We start from the raw sequence: 19,289 nt of genomic DNA on the forward strand, positions 1-19,289 counted from the left end.
TGTCTGGGAACACTGTTGAATCCTGACTGCAGGAGGTTTGTTGGAGTTACCTGTAAGGAAAAGCTTCTCACAGCTGCCCTGTACTGAGGCAGGTGGGCCGTGTTCTGAAGTGTACAATTGCCAAGTCAGAATAGCAGGGGACTAAATCCTGGAGTTCAGTGAGGTGCACCCTCCCTCGCACCCCAGCGCTGTCAGCGAGACCTGCCCCGAAGGCAGCGCTGCTCCGCTGCAGCTCCTGCCCAACGCGCCGCCGTGCCCGCTTACCCTGTTCTCTGATTCGGGAATAGAGTCCTGACATCTGCCGGGGCAGCCGAATGGACCAACGAAAAAGCTGCATAGGGAGAACAGGAGTTTATTATGCACAGCCCCATGATCACCTGTGGTCCCCGCAGTGCCCTGTGCTGTCATGCAGCCACATGCTTTGCAGCCCTGTTTGTCCCCTTGTCGTCATGTGTGTGAGCTCAAGCCTCTCTGGATCCTCCACCTCACCCAGCCGAGAGCTGCCCCTGAGTACAGTGTGCCTGTGCCGAGCGCTGGCTGGGACAGATCTGCACCCCAAGACAAGGTAACTGCAGGTGGTTTTTAACCCCCTCTCAGCCCCATTTCTTCAGCAGTCCCTCTGAGGCTGCTGCACCAGGCTGTATTTGCGCACCGGTGCACCTGGGCTGCGTCTGCTGGGCTTCGTGGCACTGGCATGGTGGGCAGCAGCAGCTCTGGCCACAGGCACCCAGCAAGTACCACCTTCAGCAGCCCTTGGTTGAGGTTTATGAGCAATAACTGCTTCCCCATGCCTTGTCCATCATGCAGACATGGTGACTGTATCGTCACATGCTGGTAAGAAAAACCCTTGTGTCGGGATGATGGAAGAAAGATCAGGATGCCCAGGCCAGTGAAGACCCCTGATGGCTTAAACTCACCTGTGGCTCAACAAACACCACGTGGTGAGTCACCCTCAGTTGGAACATGTTTTTTACGTGCTGATTATCACAGAGCAAAGCAGAAGAAAAATAGCAGAGCAGGAGACAGGATAAAGAAAAAAAATTATTCTTTTAACGGGTGCAGGGTGATGCCACATCCTCAACCCAGCAGCTGGGGAAGAGTAAGCTTAGTGGCTGTGGCATCTAAGGAATGATGCAACTACGTCCAGGTGGTAGGAAAGCATGTAGTTGCCATAAGTGCAACCAGGAGGGAAAGAGAGATGTGCTTGGTGTACTCATGAAGACAGGGGGTTGGGCTGGCAGGAGAACCCGGGAGGTGTGGGTTAGTCGAGCTGCACACTGTTCTTGGTTTCTTCTCTGTGATTCTGTCGCAGACAGGTATCCAGCACTGACTGGCAGCTCCCTGGACTCTAAACCCCTGGTGTCTGTGAAATCAGTGTGGGAAGCTTTCAACCACTATGGAGGTAGACTGAAGCCATCCTAGCAGTGAGACTGTTGCCTTGTGGGTGGTTGTGCCCCAGACCCCTGGCTCAGAGTCACCACCTCCTCCTCACAGCGCTCATTTCTGCCCACAGACCAACCCAGCCGGCCCCATGGCAGGGGAGAACCAAACTCACGTGACGGAATTCATGCTCCTGAGCTTTCCCCGTGGCCAGCCCTTCATCTTTGTTCTCTTCCTGGCCGTTTACCTGGCCACACTGCTGGGGAACTCTGCAATACTCACCCTCGTGTTCCTGGATCCCCATCTCCACAGCCCCATGTACTTCTTCCTCAGCCACCTCTCCTGCCTGGACATTTGCTACTCATCGGTGACAGTGCCCAAGATCCTGGCCAACGCCCTGTGCCCGCAGGCAACCATCTCCTACGGTGGGTGCCTGGCGCAGATGTTCTTCCTGATGGGGTGCGCGGGGGCTGAGTGCGCGCTGCTGGCCGTCATGGCCTACGACCGCTACGCCGCCATCTGCCAGCCCCTGCGCTACCCCCACGCCATGAGCTGGGGCGTCTGTGTGGCAGCAGCCACCGGCTGCTGGCTCTGGGGGATGCTGGACTCGGCTGTGCACACGCTCCTGGCCTCCAGACTCTCCTTCTGCGGGGCCGTCCGGCTCCAGCACATCTTCTGTGACGTCCCTCCGCTGCTGAGGGCCGCCTGCAGCAACACCCGCCCCAGCGAAGTGGCCCTCCATGCTGCCAGTGTCTTCGTGGGCCTCAGCCCCTTCCTGCTGGTCGTCGTCTCCTACCTCCGCATCCTGGCCACCATCCTCAGGATGCCCGTGGCCGCCGGCCGGAGCAAGGCCTTCTCCACCTGCTCTGCCCACCTGCTTGTGGTTGTCCTGTACTTTGTGACAGCCAACCTGAACTACAACCGGCCCAGCCCCGGCTCCTCCCCGGCAGCAGACACGCTGGTCTCCGCACTGTACTGCATAGTCACCCCCATGCTGAACCCCCTCATCTACAGCCTCCGCAACCAGGAGGTGAGGGGGGCCCTGCGGAAGGCCGTGGGGGGACGGAGCTGTCCGGGGGGCAGCGCATGAGCAACACCAGGGCTGCACCAGCGCGGCCACGGCCTCGGGCAGCATCGCCCGTCTGTGGGAAGTCTGATGGCAGCAGTGGGCTCAGGGCACCCGACCCTGGCTGCTTGCGGCACACTGCCATCACTTCTCTGGCCCTTGGCACATCGCTGCTGGCAGAATGGCAAAATCAAATTGGGAATAGGGCTACAGTTCCAGGATTGTCTTGATTCTGCAGGTGTCACGTTCTGAGCTCAGCACAGGACCCGCTGCAGCTATGCTGCCACCAAGGGCCATTGTAAAAGGCAATTTCATGTGGTACCAGACACATGCTGGCCCCGAGCAAGGCTGTGAACTCTGCCTTGGGGATGCCCGAGAGGCTGAGCCAGGCCCTGCACAAGAGACGGGGCAGCATCTTAGACTGCAAAATCTGGCCTCTGCAAAGGGGCTGTCACAGCACCCTCCTTCCACACGCACTTTGGCACCAAGTCTGATGTTTGCTGGGTTTCCCCCCAGAGCTCTGTAGCATTTTGGACATTAGCACAGCAGCCAGCAGTTTAAACAGGCCACCCCTTATTCTCAGTGCTTTGGTCAAACAGCTAGTTATCGGCACTGAGCTGTGAGCTGGCATTGCTTAAATCCTCACCAGAAACGCTTGCTTTGCCTTATAGCCACAACAAATCAAAATGCAGGTGAGTGGTGTGGCTGTGGCCGTTGAGGGCTGGCTGGTGACACAGGGCAGCCAGCTCCATCCAGCTGCCACTGCCTCAGCTTAACCTCTTCTTGCAGGGGCTCTGCAACTGGGGACAGGCTTAGGTGATCGCACGGGTGTTGGGGTTCCCACTGCTGGCCAAATCTCCAGGCAGGTACACGAGAGCCAGCAGTGTCCAGTGCCATGGCAGAAGCCGGGAGCAGCCAGTCACCGGTGCAAGGGTCTGTGTGGGGACAGATGCTGGCACAGGCTGTGCACGTCTGCAGCCACTGTGGCTGTGCCACACAGGGGCATGTTGGCTGGAAGGGGCCAAAACATGCTCATCCATAGCTCAGTTATCAGGAGATAGCCAGAGAAATCCAATCCGTTCCCAAAGAAACCCATGTGAGAGTCAAAAAATGAGCCTATGAGGCATAGAGCTTGTTGGGAGCACTTTGCCAGTTCTTTGTAGTGCACAATGTACACTGATGTTATTCTTCAGGGAAATAAATATTTCTGCAACCAATGTGTTGGGACAGCCTGTTGCTCCTACCCAAACAGGTTGCAAGCCTCTCAGCCAGCTCTACTTGCTACCTTCTTATTGTAAAAAATTACTGAAACATCCCTAGTTCAGAGTCTCAACAGGACACATGAGAGAGTCTGACACAATGAGGCCCGTTCTGGAGAGCTCCCTGCAAAGGAACATCAGGAAATAAAGGGCAAACTGCATGAGGAAAAGATATTGGGAAAGTTATTTCGGAAAAAAAAACGCACAAAAAACCCCAAAACCAGCCAATCAAAAACCCAAACCAAAAAACTCCAGAAAAATTCACATTGACAGTTTCTAACATGAGTCACAATGTGTCTTTCCCATGACTGATGACACAGACTGTGAATTTTTCTCAGTATCAAACACAGAGCAGGGATGCTGTACTGCCTCCCAGGTAGTACAGTCCTGTTCAAGTGCAGAACAGTCCAGAACCGACCCATGAGCCTCACTGAACTCTGAAGGCGTCACAGCGGGACACTGCCCTGTGCTGTGCTCCTGCAGCTTCTCACACGCTGTGCTACTCAGGCCGTGATTTAGTCCTACTGTGACGGTACTTGCACACCACAAAGGAACAACCAGCTCCTACAGTGACATGTGAACCATCTAGCCTGGAGTATACTGGTTCCAGGGAGGGCTTTAGTTCATGTTGGATTATTACTGAAAACTGCTGTGAACATTAAAAATAAAAAAACTCCTCTTGTCTTGCTTCCCACCTGCTCAGCCTTTTCCCCACACCTGTGATGAAGGAGGGCTGGAGTCTGGGCCCTTTTCACTGTGTAAGAAACCCAGCCTACAACAGACACGGGGACGTGCTGTGACAGAATAACCAGGATGCAGTTTCAGCCAGGTCAGAACAGAAGCAGTTTATTCCTACAGTTATGAGGAAGAGCACAGCAGCAGAGTGACAGACACTGCTGAGAGGAACTCTGCCCAAATGAGGCCGTTACAGAGTTTATATACCTTTAGTTTATGGAACTCATTCTTCACCAAACTGTGTCAGATGAGCAGGATATTGTAAATAATAACAGCATTCTTCAGATAAGGGGGCTCTAGCCAGCACACCTTTACAAGTAATTCAGAGGTATGTTGACTGAACTGGTGAGACCATTACCTGCAAATATTTCTTAACTACCGAGTCCTGCAAAGGCCTATGAGGCATTAACCCTTTTGCTGACAGGGGGAAGGCCTCACTTCAGCACAGGGACTCAAACCACCCACCAGGAGAGACATACTGGATGTGGGAACTGCCCTTTAGCACTGACTGAAGCACACTGGAGCCTTAGGCTAGGAACAAGCTGGGACAGCTCTTCCAGACCCACCCGCACCTCTGTGTTTATTTATGCTGTCAGAGCAGTTAAGAGGAAAAATGGAGCTCTCTTAAAAATGTTCTCCTGCCTGTATCAAGCAGCACTTATTCTGATTCACTTGCTCGACTGAAAAGATTTCTCTAGCAGAATATTCCTCTGATGGGCTGCCTGCATGAGGACCAAGGCAGTTAACAACATACTCTTTGTTAAGTGAAGCCTTTCAGTATTTTTCCTTGCTCCAATACAGAATAATTTTTCTCAAAAAATAATCTATTTTCTACACTTCCTCTTTCAAGGTTTACCCCAGAAACAACACATCTCCCCAGAGCATTCTTAGCACACAGAGGAAAACCAAGCAAGTAATCTCCTACCTCAGCAGGATCATCCTGCCTTTTCACTGAGCCAGCACACACTTCTCCTGTTTAATGGAACAGCTCACTACAGCCAAGCTTGTGTCTGTGTTGTTCACTGTGATGGTCAAACGTTCCCAGGCCCCAGCCCTGAAATATGCCCAGACAAACCAGGTTCGTGTCTCTCCATCCCCTGCTGCAAACACAGTTCATCCTGCAAGTGGAAACCCTTCTTGGGAACAAGGGCAAGTCTGGCCTTCACAGTGCTCTTTTACTTGACCCCTGGGTATGATGAGATCCAGGGCCACAGCAAGTTAAAAAGGTCCCATAGCTCATGTCCCTTTTGCCTTGACCAGATTAGAGTTGGTGCTTCTTTTCTGTGAACTGCCCTGTTGGGAACAGGAATGGACACACTTCTCCTGCAAGCTGGCTGGCTGACATGTGGGACAGCCTAGGTAGAAAAGACATACCACACTCACATGCTCTTAAACCATCCCACCTGTCCCAACTGGAAGTGGATGGGAACCGAAGTCCTCATGGGCATAGGCCAAAACATTCCCTCAGCCACTGCCGGTTTACTCCTTGGTATTTCTGGCGTGTTAGGAACACCGGGCCAAGACAAATTAAGCTAATAACATGTAAAAGGCTGAAGCAGAGAGGCAAAAGTTTGGAAGGAATCAGCTTGGACAATGCTGGTTTCACTGCAGAAGCTTCACATAATTTGCTGGAAAGAGGCCAACTTTGCCCCGGCACTGCCCCCGCCACCAGCCTTCATCTACCATCTCGATGTGTGTGATTGTGTCGTCAGGATCAAAAGATATCTCATCATCTCCATCTGCAAAAATTGTTCAGAAAAGATAGTCACAATGCAAAGATAACCCCAGCGCGAGCTGGTTTTACACCCCTCTGCCCACTGCCCCCCCAGGAGGAGAATACAGAACAAGCTTTCTGATAACCCTCAGAGTTCATCTCATCCAACCCCATCAAACAGCACAGATAAAGCACAAGACTCCACAGATGAAAGATGAAGCTTCTGCATTCCCAAGTCAGGTCTCATTCTGCTTTCCAAGAGGAAGAAATTTAAACCACCAAGTCGAAATCTTTTCACCCTGTCACACCACCCCAGCCAGCTCCCAGTGCCTCACCCCACAGCCTGGACGGCAGACCCACCTCCTTGGTAATCATAGAGAGCCACCGCACAGGTCCCAGCGCTCTCCACCTCATAAACATTGTCCGTTTCCCCTGCAGAAGACAGGACAGGCAAATGAGAAAGAGGCTGAATGCAGTCACACAGCTCAGTATATATGAGATCAGTCATAGAGATCTGGCCAGTGCCACCCCCAGCCAGCCATCAGCATTGGGGTGAATCCCATCCAACCCCACCGACAGGGAGAGGTGCACCACGGCTCAAAGCAAGGTACGGCTTCCCTGCCCTTCTGCAAGGAGAGGTGGGGTCCTGATGCTTCATGTTCCTCTCCCAAGAAAAAGGCTGGCCATAACTCCAGCCTCTGCACTTACCATCTCCAGTACCAGCGATGCTGCGACAGAAACAGCAGCCCATCGGTCTGCTTATGTGCCTGGAGGAAGACCACCCTGCACCCCCACACCCAGGAGACACACCAGATCAGGGCTCACCAGCACCAGCCATCTGAGCAACAGGCTGCATTAGGAGGGCACCCCCAGGCCTCAGTGAAGCACTGGCAGTTGCTTGCCAGGAAACAGTGCACCAAGAGCATCACTCCAGGCCCAGGCTCTCCAGAGCCCAGAGCAGCCCCCTGATCCTCCTGCCCGAGTGCTGCTCCAGCAGAGACACCGTCTGCCTGGCCCAGCATCCCCCGCAGCTGACCTCACGCCTTGGAGATGGGCAAGGCAAGTGGGAGACGACCAAGTCTCCATCATCATGAGCTGCCACCCTGACCACAGTAAACTTCAGGATACGAATTCCCCCTGGAGTCTGTGCCACACATACAGCGAGGTGCGTGGACACATACAAGCTCCCCAGGACATGGGCTCTTCCATCAGTACTCACCCAGGTGGTGCTGGCTCTGGCTGAGCTCCTCAGGGAGGATCTCCTCATAGTCCTCGCCTCCATCTCCTCCACAGTCATAGAGAGCATCTGGCTTTCCCAAGGGTGCTGGCAGCTCCTCATAGTCAGCACCTCCACTGGTGCTGTCAAAGTAGTCAGAGGGCTCTGGCACCTCCTCATAGTCTCCACTGACATCCAGAGTTTCTGTGTAGATGGGCTGATCCTCGCTGGGAGTCTTGCACAGCTCTCCGCCCAGATCTGCAGGCCTTGGTGGCAAAGTGGGTGGTGTTTCCTCATCCTCCCTTTTTGCCTCCTGCCACAAAGTGACAAAGTGACAGGGAAGTCACCTCCAAAGCATCCACTGCAGGCAGCTCTGCCACGACTGCACAGCACCCAACACAAGGGAACCCACTTCCCTGGGAGAACCTTTAGTGCTACCATGACATAAACAGAGCATCATCCTCTGCACAACAGCTCAGCCATTGGGTCTGTGCTGAACTGGCACCCGAGATTGCTGTGAAGAACCTCACAGTGGGTGTATTTGAACCTCTCTCACATCCAGCTCACTGTACTGCCACTGCACTGACCCACTCCAAGAGCTTGTCTCATGGTGTGAAGAGCTGTACAGCCATGTCCCATCACCTCCCAACACTTCCCCCCTCACTCCTTCCAAAGCCTCTCCCCCGTTGTGGCTGCACCTCACTTCTTCCTGCAAGGCTGCCTGTAAAGCACAGCCCGCTCCCGGGTGCAATGATCCCCTCTCCCCTCCCGCCCTCCCCAGCCCGCCCTGGCACCTGATCTCCGGACACGGGCCTGTCCCGCTCAGCACCCCCAGGCTCCCTCGCTGGCACAGGGGCAGGAGCTGCCTCTCCGGGGTCCTTTTCTCTCTGTGGGATTTCCTGCTGGAGAAAAGTCACCAGACCCCATCAATCCCTCTGAATGAGGCCCAGAGCAACGTCTGCTCCCACTCCCAACAGAGCAACTCAGAAAATTTTCCTTCAGCTGAAATGTGTTCCAGCTCCCATAAACCTGCCCTAGGGACCCGACACTTGCAGGCCTGTGGGGTCTGCAGAAAGTGCCCCAAGGAGGGAATGTCTCTGGGAGCCCAAACCTTGTCTGCACATCGAACACAGAAACAACAGCGCAGAAGGGTTTGTAAACAGGAGGTTTGGGTGCAGTCTCCAGTTTGGGAAACCCTGAACGCAGACCCGGGATACTGGGGGGGTACGACTGCACCGCATCTGCCCGGTACGAGAGGCAAGAGGGAGCGTGGGCCAAAGCACAGGAGCCACGGCTGCGTGCAGGCATGCCCTGATCCGCGCACAGGCAAAGGGGAAATCCAGTGACTGCTCTGAAGTTCAGTGGCAGTCCCTGGCAGCTGCAGGGAAGTGGTTTAGGCAAGAGGTGACTGTAAAGGGTCCAGGAAGAAAGACATGGAGCTGCATGGCCCGGAGGAAAAGCATTCTTTGCAAGCCTTGGAGGACGTGGCAAGATGGCCACGGCTCACCTTCCGCCGAGCTGCCTGGCGCTCCCGAGCCTGCCGCCTTGCCCGGTCCTCCTCTGCCTGCCTTCTGCTCTCCTCCTCTGCGGACTTAGCCATGTTTTCAAACCGTGACCGCAGGCTGCTGGTGCCACTAGAAGCTCCTGTGGAGAAGAGAGCTGACAGCCTGCCTGATGGCTCCCTCCACCACCCAAAGCACCCCAGATCTCTGCCTCTCCCAGAGAAACCTGCAGTTCAGGCACCTTCTCCTGCCCCTAACCCAGGCTACACCCACACCCCACCACAGCACACACCTGCCAGCGTGGTGCCACGGAGGGCCCGTGAAGCCCACAGCTTCCCCCCAGGCCCTGGCTGGTACCCAGCTGTCTCACCTGCCTCCAGCGGTCTTGTTTTCTCATATGCAGAGGCCGGAGCTGCCATCTCGTTAAAGCCCGCAGCACTCTGCAAGAGGAAGGGTGCAGCTGGTTAGGCCAGTGCCGACATCCCCTGCTGGGGTCATCACAACACCAACATCAGCTCCTGACGATCGCAAGCTTTCTGTTCCAGATGTGTCTGTCACCTGCACAGCTGCCAGAGCCCTGCTCTCCCGACGCCTCCCTGCACTGTGGGGTGCTGCTGCCCTTCCGTGACAGGGGGACGCGCCGAGGCCAAGCAGAGCAGGCTGCACGGTGGCACAAGTGCTGCACGGGACAGCCAGGCTGGGCACCCCATGCAGAAGCGCTCACAGAGGCGAAGAGCCGAGCGGGTGCAGGACCGTCTGCCACGTCCCGAGGTCAGGGACCCGAAGCACCCGAGCCCCGCAGGAGGAGGCAGGGGAGCATTTCCCTACTGGGGGCACGGCTGCAGCTGCCTACCCGTGAAGGACGTGTGTCCCTTCAGCATTACCCCAGTGCCTGAAAACCAGGCAACCAAGAATTTAGATACCTGCCCAAATATCCTTATTTTTAGCATCTTTGGTTATGCTTCAATATTCTCAAAACGCACAAATTCATGTTCCACTTTGAGCTGATCAGGAGCTGCTTATCCCCTCTCTGCATCCTGCTCCTCAGCTGATTCACAGCCCTGACTTGTGCACATGTGCTCACCTGATTTTACATGCTTTTTTCCGCACATACACAATGCTTTGCCTTTTGATCACGCACCTCCGTTTGCTGTTTTAAATCCACAGACCATGCTAACGGGCAGGACCCCATTCCCACTCCGCTACTGGCCCAGCCTACACATGAACTACGGAAAGGAACATGCTCAGTTGTCACAGGTATATGTTCATGTCCTTCCTTGGCTCAGGGCCCTGCAGAAAGCCCCTCACCTGCTTCCTCCAGCTCCAGAGTACAGCGATGTTGGTTCTGTACCATGCACAGCACTGTGCCCAACAACAGGTAAAGTATGGCTCAGGGAAGGTCCCCCTGCCTCCTCCTCCCCGGGTCCCAGAGGTCCCCACCATCCAGGATTCTCATCTTCTAGGTTATTGCCATCTATGCGATCATCATCCACTACAAGACCCCCTCTCCTGAACAAGCTCGCAGGGTGCCAAAGCACAGTGTTAATTCAGCTGCATTTTGACTGTTAGATGAGCCTTTGCCTGGTGTCAGCCGACAGAAAACTCAAACCAGCAAATGGGACGACCTCTTCTTAATGCAAGGTTGATCCCTGCCAACCCCATCCCTGCTGGGTTTTGTGAGGTTCGCAGGCAGATGACTGGGCCCTGGCCTGACATTCAGCTAACTGAACAGGTCATAGGAGACTCACGGACAGGACAGAAAAACCTGCAGAAGGTAACAAGTAAAGGGGAGGCCGAAGAGTTACAGCCAGCACCATGAGGAACGGGCAGATCTCACCAGCAGTCAAGGGCAGTGATACGGGGCCAGTCACACATACGCAAACCCACGGCAGCTGGTGAGCACTGCAGGGGGTCAGAAGCCGGATACCAGAGCAGCCACAGATCTGTGTCAGCTACCGGAGAGGCCAGGGAGGTCTGCGCGTTGGCTGCTTGAGGGAGCAGCCAGGGCTGGGGACAGGACACCAGACAGGCCTTCAGTCTGACGCAGCACCTCTCCTGTCGAGGCAGCTCCTGCACGATGCAACGGCCTGTGGCCTCTCAGGCTGCTCACGAGGCTGCACTTGCAACACGCCGTCACTGTTCATCCTCACCGGGCTGGGGTTACACGGGGCGACAGCAAGCAGCCAGCCAGAACACCCCCAGCATCCCACACGGTGTGAGGTGTGCAGGAGGGCACAGGCTGATGCCCTCAAAGCTCTTCACTGCCTCTGCTATTAAACTCTGCCCCAAGAGAGAGCAGGTGCACGACTGTTCAGTCCAAGGGCAGAATGATTCAAAAGCAGCTGAGAATGGAAAAAACTTTTTTTCCTTGCATTATGGTCTCCTCAGGCTGCACTGCTCTGCACCCTGTGGTGTTTACACTGGGCCAGTTCCCTCAGCCTTGCACCGAGCGGTGGGGCCTCAGCTCCACCCGGGAAGTCTCTTCTCCTGCAGCAGCGCAGAGCAGCGATGGGCGGGAAGCAACTGCGGCTGCAGTGTGCAGTCTTACCTTATCTACTCTGTCCTTCTGGACCCCGTAACGGCCTCCAAACCCCTTGGCATAGTCTGTGTGGAAAAAATGGAGCTGTTTTGTAATATTTTATATTCTGTGTGTGCCTTTGACTTCAGTACAGTGTGACCAGTGAAAGGGGTTAGCTTTGCATCTCATCACATATGGAACTAAGTAGAGATAATACATGCCAAAAAATGCTCTGGACAGTAGCTTTTAAGACTAATTCTCCATTCCTTTCAGCGAAGTGCACAGTTGTTCAGTGCTGTAGAGTGGCAAATCTGCTTCCAAGGCACTGTGGTGAGAAGCCAGGCATGCCATGTGAGTGCAGTGTGGCCTTGTTCACTGAAATTAAACATACAGTAGTCAAGCCACTCCTGGAACCTGCTTTCCCATGTGCTCACCTTTTGAATGATCTTATGATCAGGAATGTGTCTCACCGAGAAAGCATGGTTTAGCCTGGGAAGCCTGATTCAGGGACTTGCATTCCATGTCCCCTCACTGATCTAGGCATGCACCTACGCTGGCAGAGTTTACCCTTGTGCTTCGGGGGTTCACAGTGTCCCAGCTGCTCCACAACATGCTGTACACATTCAGTTTTCAGCAGCTGTATCTCTGTCAAGTATGAACCACCTCTGGCAGCACTGCCCTACCTGTTTGGGATGCATGGGGTTGCACTTCCTCCTGATGGTCCCAGCCCAGGGCACTCTTGTCCTGACGATCCCTCTGGACCCCAAACTTCCCACCAAAGCCCACAGTATAGTCTTCAGCCACAGGGATCCAGATCATGGCATAGAAGGGGACAGACAAGGGAGGGAAAGAGAAAAGCAGCAGCACCGTGAGCTCAGGCTGTTTCTCACAGGGGCAGCAGTTCTTTCTGCCTAGGACTTAGAGAAAGACATGGAGCAAGGCCGGATTTCCCCAGTGGTAGCTGCAACAACAGACCTCCCTCCTCCCCAGGACAAGTCCCCTGCTATCAACACCTGCCTGGGCTCACCCTGCACCCTTCCTTTGGTGACACACTGCCCAGGAGATCCCTGTGCCCACAGAAATCTGCTGCTCCTCTTCATTTGGCCTGCACTTTTCCCAGCAGTCACGCACGGTGCAATGGCTTTCCTCACCCGACCTATTCCCTCGCTGCACGCAGTGGGCACCCAGCAGCTGCCCGCAGCTGTTCCACCATTCATGCAGCAGGTTGCAAAAACCAAGCACAGTGCCCCACAGCCCCAGCGGACACAGGCCTGACACTGCCTGCTGCACTGGGCTCCCCCAGCTCACCTTTCTGAGAGTCGTGCTTCTCTGCCTGGCTCTTGTAGTCGAATCCCACCGCCGCTTTGTCCACCTTGTCTCTCTCCACACCGTAACGGCCACCAAAGCCCTTGGAGTAATCTGAGATGGTACATGGAGTGAAATGCTGCCCCAAGCGTGGGGCTGGTGAGGTGAGGGGGTAAAGATGGACAACAGCACTGAGGAGGAGCACCAGGAAGGAGGAAAAGAAGCAGGGATATGGAAAACACTAGAGAAAACAAGGGATTGGGAGGGGACAGAGTGATGTTAGGGAGCACCATAAGGGACATTGAGGACAAGGGCCCATGGGAATGGGTGCACAGGCCAAGCGTGGGTCATGGCAGCAAGAGAGCCTGAGGGCTGTGGGCAGAAGGAAACATTGCAGGCCGAGAGAGCGAGTGACATGCCAAGGGCAGCTGGGGAGGCAGTGGGAACTCTGCAAGGCACGACTCGGGCACTCACAGCCTGCGCATCCACCCACTCATATCTCCAGAGCAAAGACTTGTCTGCCAGTCTCTGAAAAGGTCTGTGAATAACTACATTGAGCCCTTGAAACTACAGAAGAAATGGCAAACTTTTGTTGTATGGCTTACATCTGTTATAGCAGAATCTCAGTTCCTACAAGGAAACCACTGACTCGATGCTGCAGCAAAGGCTGAAACCCACATTTCTGGAGACATGCTCCAGCTCTCCCCCAGTCTGCCTCTGGCACCATTATGTGAGGGGCACAGCAGGTCTTCCTTACACCTCCCCTCCTCCCATCTTCTAAACCAGCCATGTATTAACTCCTTCAGCTGTGTTCAGTTATTCCCTAAGGACTACCTTGTTATTACTGGCTGAAATGCTAAGAAATTTCAGCCTCTATCCTAGCTGCTGGCTGTATAGAGACACTTTTCTTTAAGAGGCCTGGGGTCTGCCAGCTGTTTCCAAATCCTACCCCTCAGAAGGAATAAATCACAGTTACCTCTGTTCCCTGACCCTGTTCTTACAGGTCTGCACTTCACGGGAATGAGCTGGGGCTTCTCCAGCAAATTCAGCCATATCAGCCTATGAAGACTGTGATCTAGAGGAATATGTGCGAAAACATTTGTATTCAAGAATGGCGCTCTGTTTCATAGAAGCTCAGGCACTTAAGGATGAATCTGTAAGTCTCAGAAATTTCTTATCTTGATAAACTATTATTTACCCATTAGGTCATTACGAAATGGATGGTTTAGGATGCTGTTTTCAGCAAATAGTTTATGACTGTTACTTTGATGCTGGAGTTCCCAGTATGGACCCATTTTTATGAAAAACAATCCAAACACCTTAATCTAACATTTTCATTTCGTCCTGAGCAATTTCTGTGGTTCTATACAGCCTGACGAATTTCTATGTCTACAATCTAGTATACAGTCTCTTAAACAGGAATATGTTTACGTAGCACAACTGCATGTGATTCATTAAGATCAGCCAAGAATGCCTCAAAACATCTTCCTTCTTTTACAGTTTCCTCTGAAATTAACATGATTCAGTTCTTCTTTTCTGGCAATGCAGTACTCCTCATTTATCTGAAACAGTAACAGAGCTTGCCCGCTCATCTTTTCTTGGTTGCAAAATATTTAAAATAGCTTCAGTTTCAGTTCTTGCAATGTTTGCATGTCAAAGCTTGGTTGAATCATCTCTGGAATCCTGCAAAAGTTTGGGTGCTGCATAGGCTTTTGTTTCCATACCCACTGTTGTGCCTTTTCTTATACGACACTTTTTCAGAAATCACTTCTTGCATCCTACGGTGCTTGGGTTCCCACTGGAGCAGCTGCTCAGGACTTTCAGAGGAAAGGGGCCGTCACCCTTCCACCGGGGGTGCATGTGGGGGTGTCTTCTCTGCTCAGCCATGATGTGGTTTCCATCAAAGCAAAACACAGAGACAAGTGGAATGTACAACAAGAAGGGTGGTGACAGGACAGCAGGGAATGGGGCCACAAGGGTGACTGACTGGGAATGGGAATCTGAGACCAGTGACAGGAGGGGGATAAGAACGGAGGCTGTGCCACAGCAGACAGCACAGGGTACTGGGAGCAGAAGAGAAGCCGGGCAGTGCCAAGGGGCCACACATGTCCATGGACTTGCCTTTCTGGGACGAGTGTTTCTCCACCTCACCCTTGTACTCAAAGCCCAGCGCCGACTGGAACATGAAGGGGAGGAATGTCAGCCAGCCTGAGGACCAAGGCAGGTCTCACCCACCCTTCTCCAGGGGCCAGGCTGGGACCCTGCTCCTGGTCTTGTGCAGGCACCTGGCCACTCCTGGGTTGGCACAGGCAGGCCTCCGCAGCCTCTCACACCACCCCCGCTGTCCACGTGGCAGCGTGCCCAGGAACGGGCCCCTGCAAGAGCCCATACACTCCAGGGAGGGCCACAACCCTGACCCCCACACCCTGTCAGCAAGCAAGGCAGCGGGGCAGCATCTGACACCAGGATGTGCACAGAGGGACGGCATCCTGCTGTCCGCATCCAGTCCTGCCATGGCCAGGCACTGTGCCTGGCACAGCTTGGGGGCCTGGAGGTGCAAAACATCACAGCCCCTAGGACAGCAGCCTGGGCAGGACAGTGCAAGCACGTTAACGCGCACCGGAGAGCTAATCTTCACAAGTGCCCTTCAATTTGTCATCCGTCATTGTCCCGCACACAGGAGGTGACCTGCGTGCTTCTGTGGAGACTGTGGTGCACCGTGTGCCTAGACTTTTGCCCACCAGCACTTTGAAAACTGCTGCCACAATCCTAAACGTAGCACAGATTCTAGGGGCAGCACTGAGCATAGGTCACACGTATGTATTTCAGCTGCCCTGTCCAACACACCTTGTCAGCTCGGTCCCGCTGGACTCCGTACTTCCCGCCAAAGCCCTGGGCTGCGTCCGTCTGCGAGGAGTGCTTCCCAACATCAGCAACGTACTCGTGGCCCACTGCACACTGAGAAGAGAGACAGCACGACATGAGTGCCACAGGCAGACTGGCAGTGTAGACAGAGATGCAGGCACCAGGCGGTTGCTCTGCCCCGGTGCTGAGATTTCTGCAGCCACGAGACGACGGGTCCAAACTGACGGTGCTGGTGGTGGCAACACCCTCCGCAGACTGCTTGCCAGTACCACCTCTGCTCTGAGACCTGTGCTGCAGCTTCAGGAGGAACCATCCCACACAACCAGCCCCGCCGCCAGCTCATCATGCAAACTGCGCGGTGCTGAATACCTGCTGCTCCCAAACGCCAGTGGAGTGGCGGATAATCGTATGGCGAAACTGAGGAGAGAGTTGCGGACAGGCACACACAACTGAAAACCTGCAGGCAGCAGGTCTGGCAGCTGCTCCCTGTTCTCTGAGAGTGAGGGTCAGCAGAGCTGGCTGGGATCACCCTTCATGCCTAGCACAGGCAGGCTGGGGTCCCACTGCTCGCTGGCAGAGGCGGTGTGGCCAGGAATTGCACACACTCCTCAGGAGAAGGGCAAGAGGCTGAACGCCTGCAACATCCTGGTAAGTCTGAACGAAGGCCGAGGAGCTGTTCAACAAAAACATCCTCATTCTGCTCTGGCAGAAGGGTCTGAGCGTGGCTGCTCTGTTTTGGCCCCCCGGAAATGCTTTGTTTCTCACCCTGGTATCATGCACACCCACAGCGAGCCCATATGCTGAATACTACTGCAATCTTACCATCTCATTTCTGAAAAAATAGAAGTATTAAATGCTGAAAGGTACACGAAGCAGGATGATGATTATCAGAAAATGTAAAACAGATTTGGTGTGAGAACAGAGAATGTGCACTAGGGCTTCAGCCTGGGGATATATGACAGAGGTCTGTAACGGAAAATGTGAGGAGGGAATTATTCCTCATGAGTTCTTGAAGCACAAGTAGGGAGGCACCTAATTTAATTGTTACACAGCCGGACTGAAACAAGTCACAGAAAGTTCTTCTTCACAGCTAAGGGGAGTGTTGCAATGAAGTTAGAGACAAATTACAGAAATGGGCTCAAACCAACCCTGGAGACAGACTACGGTGAGCGAGACACGTGTGAACGTGCAGCCACGCCAGCTCTCCATCCTCTCCCTTCACGGTCGGGCCAGAAATCAGGGATGGTCTCTCCTTTATGGGAAAAAGGGGCCCGAGGAAGCGCTCCACGACCCTTACCTTATCCATCCGGTCCCGCTCTGTTCCGAATTTGCCCCCATAGCCATAGGAGGCCTTGGGGCCGGTCTCCAGCTCCTGCTTCTTGATGACCTCGTGTTCCTCCGACACTTTGCTCCTCAGCTGGTGGATGCTGGTGAGACAGAGTCGGGGCGAGTCTCCGTGGGGCGGTGCAGACCCTCGGGCCCGGCCCCGCGTCCCGCAGCCGCGGCCGGGGCGGGGGCCGAGGCCGGGGCGGGCGCAGGGCCCGGGGCCGCCGGCCCGGCCGCTCTCCGCGGGCACCGGACAGTTACAGCCCCGCGGGTCACGGGCGGCCGCGCCATGCCGCCTCAGGCGCGAGAGCCCGGGCGGGCGGCGGGCGGGGGGCGCCCCCTGCCCTCCCCTCCCCTCCCTCCCCACGCGGGGACCCCGCAAGCGGGACCCGCCCCCGCCGCTCCCCCCCGCCCGGCCCCGCACTCACTCGATGTGCTCGGCCCGCCCGGAGCCCGCGATGGTTTTGGCGCCCCAGCGCTGCTCCTTCTCCGAGATGTCGTTCTGCAGAGCGAACCGCAGCCGTCAGCGCCGGCGGGGCCCCCGGAACGGGGCTCCGGGCCCCAGCGCCGCCCCCCCGAGGAGCAGCGGCGGGGCCGGGCGGCCCCCGAGGGGAGGGGAGGGGAGGGGAGGGGGGAGCCCCGGGGGTCCCGGGCGCCCCGTCCCTCCGCCTCGGGGAGGCGCCCGCGCACAGAAGCGCCGGGGGAGAGCCGGGGCTCCGGCAGAGCGCCGAGGGGACGTCGCACTCGCCGCCCTGCTCTGCCTCCGCCTCGCTCCGCACCGCTTGGCGCGTCTTCCCCGAGGGAGCTCTACACGCGTTTGGTAAACTGAAGCGTCAGTAAACTTCCCTAATACAAGGTAAAGCTAGAACACGCATATTCAAAATAGAATTAAAAAAAAACAAAAAACAAAGTCTTAATCTGTTCAGGCTTATTTTAAATGCTTCCACAAACAGAAGAACCGAAGTAAAAACAAAAATAATTTTGACAGCATACTTTTAAAAAAATACTAATACTTGGGAATTTTGAGGAGGGGACTTGCTTTTCTGTCCCGAACTAGAATTTCTTACTGTAACTATCTAGGCAAGCCTGAACCTGGAAAACATAGGACTCCCGTGTAACTGTGTAAACTGCCCATCAAGAAACTATCTTGTAAGGGAAACCAAAAACCTCAACAGAGCTCCGAGAGAGCTGTGGCTGTGAAGAATGGCTGGTGCTCTCGGCACCAGGAGCAGGACTTCTGCTGTGCTGTGTGCTCCTAAGAGGTTTAGAAAAACAGTATGAAGGAGACATCAATGCCTTGAGATAGTAAAGGACTCTTTGGTTCACCAAATACAGGAGACAAAGCAGCACAGAAAAATTTTGTGGTGCCAAATCAGTGGGTGATAAAATTGTAAATGAAGGTTAGTGTTACTAAGTACAAAAGGAAAGCATATGGGAAAAAAAATCCTAATTATATCCACACAAGTATGGTTCCAAAAATTTACTATTCAGGAAGGAGCACGAATTATGGAATTATGTGTAGTTACGTAGAAGAGCAGCAAATACACAGCCAAAAAGCTACTGTAACTCATTAGGAAAGAAATAGAGAATCAAATCAAAAATTAAAATCATGACATTGTATGAATGCATGGCGTTCCCACAGGCTGAGCTGGTGATTCTCTCACCTTCTCACCTAGAGAACTGGATGAGATAGAAAAGGGTGTTTAGAGGTATGGAGCTGCATCTGCACAAGGTGACCATAAATAGAGTAGGACTTTCCCATCTGGAAAAAGACAAATGAGGGCAATGCTCTTGGAATCCTGTACAATTACAAATAGTGGGAAAGAGACAATGTAAGTCTTTGCCGTTTCTTGTTACAGAAGTTGTGGGGAGGACTCAGAGAAGTTACCAGGAAGCAGGTTTAAAAGAAACTATATATTCTATATCCTTAAGTGATACTGTTTGTAGTCAGATGTGGGGTGCACTGATGTAGGAAGTTCTGGAGATAAGCACAGATATGGGTCAGAGATGGCTTAGATGGGACCTGTGAAATGACCTGACGGTACCTGTGCAGGGCTGGTGGGACTTGGCTGATCCTGCACAGCCGGCGGGTGCTGCGCCCCGGCCCAGGCCCCGCTGACCAGCCCGTGTCTAGGGCCAGCGAAGCTTTCACGCCACCACCACCACAACCAGTGGCACGATTACCGCACCAGGCACTCACCACGAAATCGGGGTCAGTGTCCCAGTCGTCTCCCTGAGCCTCAACCTTCACTGACACGTCGTGTCCCACGACTGCTTTCCACATCTGCGCAGGGAGGACGCGGTGTCACCCAGAGCCCCGCGCCGGCGCCGCCGGCTCACCGCCGTGTTAGACCGCAGCGGCCCCAGCGTGACTCGGGGGGAGGGGGACCCTTGCAGGCCACC

At 54.4% G+C, this 19,289-nt stretch overlaps 2 protein-coding genes across 3 annotated transcripts; one reads left to right on the forward strand and one right to left on the reverse strand.

Annotated features, from left to right (window-relative positions):
• The first annotated feature begins 1,531 nt into the window (after window positions 1–1,531).
• Window positions 1,532–2,470, forward strand: LOC141958771 (olfactory receptor 1F1-like). The gene has a single exon (XM_074901672.1). The coding sequence runs from the start codon at window positions 1,532–1,534 to the stop codon at window positions 2,468–2,470; it is 939 nt and encodes a 312-aa protein (XP_074757773.1).
• Window positions 2,471–4,541: 2,071 nt separating this feature from the next.
• Window positions 4,542–19,170, reverse strand: LOC141958772 (hematopoietic lineage cell-specific protein-like). Of its 2 annotated transcripts, none has more exons than XM_074901674.1 (14): window positions 19,087–19,170; window positions 17,315–17,388; window positions 16,858–16,987; window positions 15,543–15,653; window positions 14,817–14,871; window positions 12,699–12,809; window positions 12,074–12,184; window positions 11,421–11,476; window positions 9,243–9,312; window positions 8,878–9,014; window positions 8,165–8,269; window positions 7,374–7,683; window positions 6,515–6,586; window positions 4,542–6,179 (listed from the first exon to the last, which is right to left on the reverse strand). In XM_074901674.1, exons 1-14 carry the CDS (start codon window positions 19,168–19,170, stop codon window positions 6,043–6,045), a joined length of 1,563 nt encoding a protein of 520 aa, XP_074757775.1. In that variant the 3' UTR covers window positions 4,542–6,042. The 2 variants fall into 2 exon arrangements, with proteins under 2 accessions (XP_074757775.1, XP_074757774.1); XM_074901673.1 differs by having other exon boundaries at window positions 8,165–8,272.
• Between the last annotated feature and the right edge of the window lie 119 nt (window positions 19,171–19,289).

This window comes from Athene noctua, chromosome 3, assembly GCF_965140245.1.
Source record: "Athene noctua chromosome 3, bAthNoc1.hap1.1, whole genome shotgun sequence".
NCBI lineage: Eukaryota > Metazoa > Chordata > Aves > Strigiformes > Strigidae > Athene > Athene noctua.